Source organism: Vipera berus (assembly GCF_964194415.1).
Source record: "Vipera berus genome assembly, chromosome: W".
Classification (NCBI taxonomy): Eukaryota; Metazoa; Chordata; class Lepidosauria; order Squamata; family Viperidae; genus Vipera; species Vipera berus.
Genome location: NC_138210.1, coordinates 65124315 through 65128694, shown reverse-complemented (window position 1 = coordinate 65128694; position 4380 = coordinate 65124315). Strand labels below are relative to the sequence as shown.

The 4380-nt window shown below is 42.6% G+C and overlaps 1 protein-coding gene across 1 annotated transcript; it reads left to right on the top strand.

Annotated features, from left to right (window-relative positions):
- Window positions 1-3115: 3115 nt before the first annotated feature.
- LOC308676359 (olfactory receptor 11H6-like) lies at window positions 3116-4057 on the top strand (the record flags this gene model as incomplete). The annotated part of the gene is made up of 1 exon (XM_081342169.1): window positions 3116-4057. One exon carries the CDS (start codon window positions 3116-3118, stop codon window positions 4055-4057), a length of 942 nt encoding a protein of 313 aa, XP_081198295.1.
- Window positions 4058-4380: the final 323 nt, after the last annotated feature.

Below are 4380 nucleotides of genomic sequence, written 5' to 3'. Positions count from 1 at the left end.
CAGGAAGGCCTGGAGGAATGTTATCCATGGGGTCGCGATGGGTCGGATACGATTTTGCAATTAACAACAACAAGCAGGGAGAGAGATTTGTTTATTTATTTACTAAGTAAGAAAGTAACACCAGAAGTGGGAGCCTTCTCTCAGACACATATCCTGAGATCAGTGGGGAGGATGCCAAATAGGAAATGACGAGGTGGCAGCTAGTCCAAGAAGCAGAAGGTATGGGCCAATTGGCAGAGGGCTAAAGAGAAATGAGATCTGGTTAAGAGTGCATTTAAGGGCATCTTTACCTTTGCTAACAGGTGCTTGCAAAACATGGCTGTCTCTTTTTAAGAGCTTGATATTGTGACATTTAGACTAAGAATACACTTTATTCTGAGGTTACATTTTATGGAGAGATATGATGGTGTTTATGAACGGATCCAAGTAGTGATATTATATGCTTGTCTCGTGTGTTTAATCATCTACAGATGTTTCAGCTCAATTTAATATTGCTGTCGGGCACAGGTAATCTGGAACAGGAGTTCAGTTAAAGCACTTCAGATTTATTACACATTATCTATACACAAGAATCTTTCCCTGCTAATGGTGCTAGATAAGATTCAATGGAATTCAAGAGGGGGGATGGATTTAGGTCCCTTGCAGGAGTGGAACAACTCTAAACTGATGACATGTTTGACCCTGCCCTCCAGCTCTTCCTGGTCATCTCCTATAATTGTGGCTGTTGGCAAACCATCTGCTCTCATCTCTTTACAAAACAAATGAAACATAAAACAAGGTGGCAAGCTGATACCATTGTATTAAGAATATGATAGTTGCATTCAAGGATCTTGCAATACACAACAGAAGTTCAATGTAAAATACAGCTGAGCCTTGACTACAAAGATAATATGGCTTTGAAAGAACAAACAGGCAGGTAGTCCTCAGTTAACAAGAGTAATTGGGACTGGAATTTCTGTCACTAAGTGGTAAAGCACAATGTCACATGACCATGTAGCTTAGTGATGGCAATCCCAGTACTCCCCACAGCCATCATTAAGTGAGGATCATCAGTTGTTAAGTGCCAGGTTGGCAAGCAGGTATAGTAAGGCATAGAGTGCAGGAGGGCCAGGTTTAGGTACCGCTGGGCAGAGGATGTTGTATGAGTGGCCCATGTGGCATGGCATAAACATGTTAGAGCTGGAGGTGATTGCTGGTGAACAGGGGAGGGTGCAAGCAACTTACCCATTTAACTTGCAAGTAACTTCCTGCTGGCTTCCCCATTGACTTTTGGTAGCCAGCAAGGAAGGTCATAAACGATGATCACATGGCCGTGGATACTGCACCCATCATAAATATGAGCTAGTTGTCAAGCACCCAGGTTGTGAACACCTGATCGCTGGAGTGCTGGCAAAGCTGGAACTTTGTGCCATGAAGGAAGGCAAATATATATGTCCTAGGATAATGCTGCAGGATCCAGTAAGAGTTGGTCACCAGGACCAGAGCTTTAGTCTTCCAAGCTTTCAGACACATGCTGGTGCCCTTCCTCAGGGAACTTCTCTCTCACCAAAATGTGTGCCTTGGGCTATTCTATATGCATAGTATTTATGTGATGACTGATGAGGGATCCATTTCCCAGGGTTCAATCCACAGGAGTGCTGATTTACCACCAGCTTATCTGGTACTTACTAGGGACGTGGTGGCTCAGTGGGTTAGGACGCTGAGCTTGTCGATCAGAAGGTCGGCAGTTTGACGGGTCGAATCCCGAGTGCCGCGTAACAGAGTGAGCGCCTGTTACTCGTCCCAGCTTCTGCCAACCTAGCAGTTCGAAAGCACGTAAAAATGCAAGTAGAAAAATAGGGACCACTACGGTGAGAAGGTAACAGCGTTCCGTGCGCCTTTGGCGTCTAGTCATGCCAGCCACATGACCACGGAGACGTCCTCGGACAAACGCTGGCTCTTCGGCTTTGAAACGGAGATGAGCACCGGCCCCTAGAGTTGGAAACAACTAGCACGCATGTGCAGGGGAACCTTTACCTTTACCTTTAAACTCTTTCTCTAGGAAGATGTATCTGGATTAGGGATTTTAATCTGACCCCACAAAATCTCTTACATCCGTGCAAGAAAGAAATGAAACAAAAATCCTTTGCATGATTCTGTAGGGAAAAAAACAAAAATGGCAAGGAAATGGATCTAGTTCGCTTTCTCTCTCAAACTCTAAATTTCCATAGACAGAAAGTATTTTTACATGATGGAAGGTGACCAAAATATTTGGAGGAAGGTGAGGTTTTTTTAAAAAAAGACTTTTAGGTCTTCACAAATAGCTCCTGCATAATACTATATTGGTTTGTTTGCCCTATATTAAGAAAAAGCAAAAGCAAAACCATTAAAATTCACCTTTGGGAATAGTTCCCTAAATTGGAAGGAATTAATGATCTCCAAAGGGATGTTGCTTTGAGTTTCATTTGATGGTTCCAGTCCAAATATTTAAAGTCAGCCTTCAAGCATAATTTTTGACTCTGGATCATTTTGTCTTTGGCTAATACCTTACATTCCTGCTTCTTACCATAACTAAACATCTAATGCATTATCATCTGTTCCTCCAAATATTGATGCTATATTTGGGGTGATCTTTCAGCTAGATGTTATCAACATTTTGCATAGGCATAAGATACCGGCAAGTACTATCAATGTAAAGTCAACTGGTGGTCAAACTGGATGAGGTACCTTTGAATGAAAATCAGTAGAACCAAATGATCTTGGCTTATTCAAGAAAATGTGGGTCTCACTATATGGGAAACAAGGGAAGGAGATACAATTGTGAAAAAGATCCACTATTTTATAAACACAGTTTGGAAAATCTCTAGGGGACAGAATAATTTGTCCCCTAGACATTCACACATAGAGTACCAGGGACACAGCTCCTAATGCCATTACCAACTTTGCTGATTCCCACAAAGGCTGAGGAGGGAAGACTAGCTACATTGACTTAGAATTCTTCAAGACAGTTCAGGTGGCTCCCCATTCAGATGTCACAAGGCATGGTTGCTCAGCTTCTCATTTCGATGGAAACAGAAAGATGAGAAGATGGAACTTGTTTCTGGTATGTAATGAGGATCCTTTTCTTGCCTTCCAGATGGAGTTGGTCAATAAGAGCAAAGTTCAAGAGTTTGTTTTGGTGGGCTTTGGAGGTCAGCAACAAATACATCACCTGCTCATCGTTATTTTTGTTGTTCTCTACATCCTGACTTTGACAGAGAACATTATCATTGTCACCCTGGTGTTCCTAGATTCCCACTTGGCTCAGCTTCCCATGTACATCTTCCTGAGTAACTTCTCCTGGCTGGAGATGGCTTACGTGAGCACAACCATGCCTCGTATGCTTTATGACCTGGTAACTTCAAAGGGGAACATCTCTTTCCAGGCTTGCTTCCTTCAATTCTACATCTTCTTCTCCCTGGGCAGCACAGAATGCTTCTTCCTATCTGCTATGGCTTTCGATCGCTACTTAGCTATCTGCCATCCATTGCGTTATCGGCAAGTAATGTCCCAAAGTATTTGCTCAGCCCTGGTGGCTACTTGTTGGATCCTTGGTTTTCTGTGGTACATTGTCCCTGTGATATTAATGTCCAAGTTGTCCTTTTGTGGCTCAAACATCATCGATCACTTATTATGTGACCCTGGACCAATTCTATCCTTGGCATGTCCACCCTTAGGGAAAGCTCCTTTTATCTGCCAAATGTTTATGAATACCGTGTTTGCAGTCAACCTCATCTTTGTTGTGCTTTCTTACAGCATGGTGATTCTCACACTGATGCAAAAATCTAGGCAAGGGAGCCGAAGGAAGACTTTCTCCACTATCGTGTTCCACCTAGTAGTGGTCACACTTTTCTATGGGTCAGTGGCAGGGGTTTACTTAACTCCTGGGGGAGAAAGTCAAGCACATGTCACCAAATTAGAAACCATCTTCTACACCACCATTACCCCATTTCTAAATCCCTTGATTTACTGCCTGAGGAATGACCAGGTGAAAGAGGCTTTGGGCAGGTTGCTGAAAAGAAAAGGGAGATTTATGTAAAACGAGTAAATACTTTAAACAGCTGAAAAAGGAATTAAGGACGAGCACATCCTCAATTGAGGAAAGAGAGAGAGAGAGAGACTCAAATGTTAAGAACAGAAGCCGTCAATCATCCTGTTTAGGTGGACACATTTGGGATTTTGTGGCAGATCGAGTGTCACAGAATAGTGGCCACGATGGTCTTGGATAATCCCCAAAACTATTCAACAGAGGGCAAACTTGTTTCCAAATCCAGCACTTCAGAATATGCTATTACTAGCAACAGAGATATATTGTGGAGTGGAGAAGATGGATTGATTATATCCAGAATAAATATGGGACTA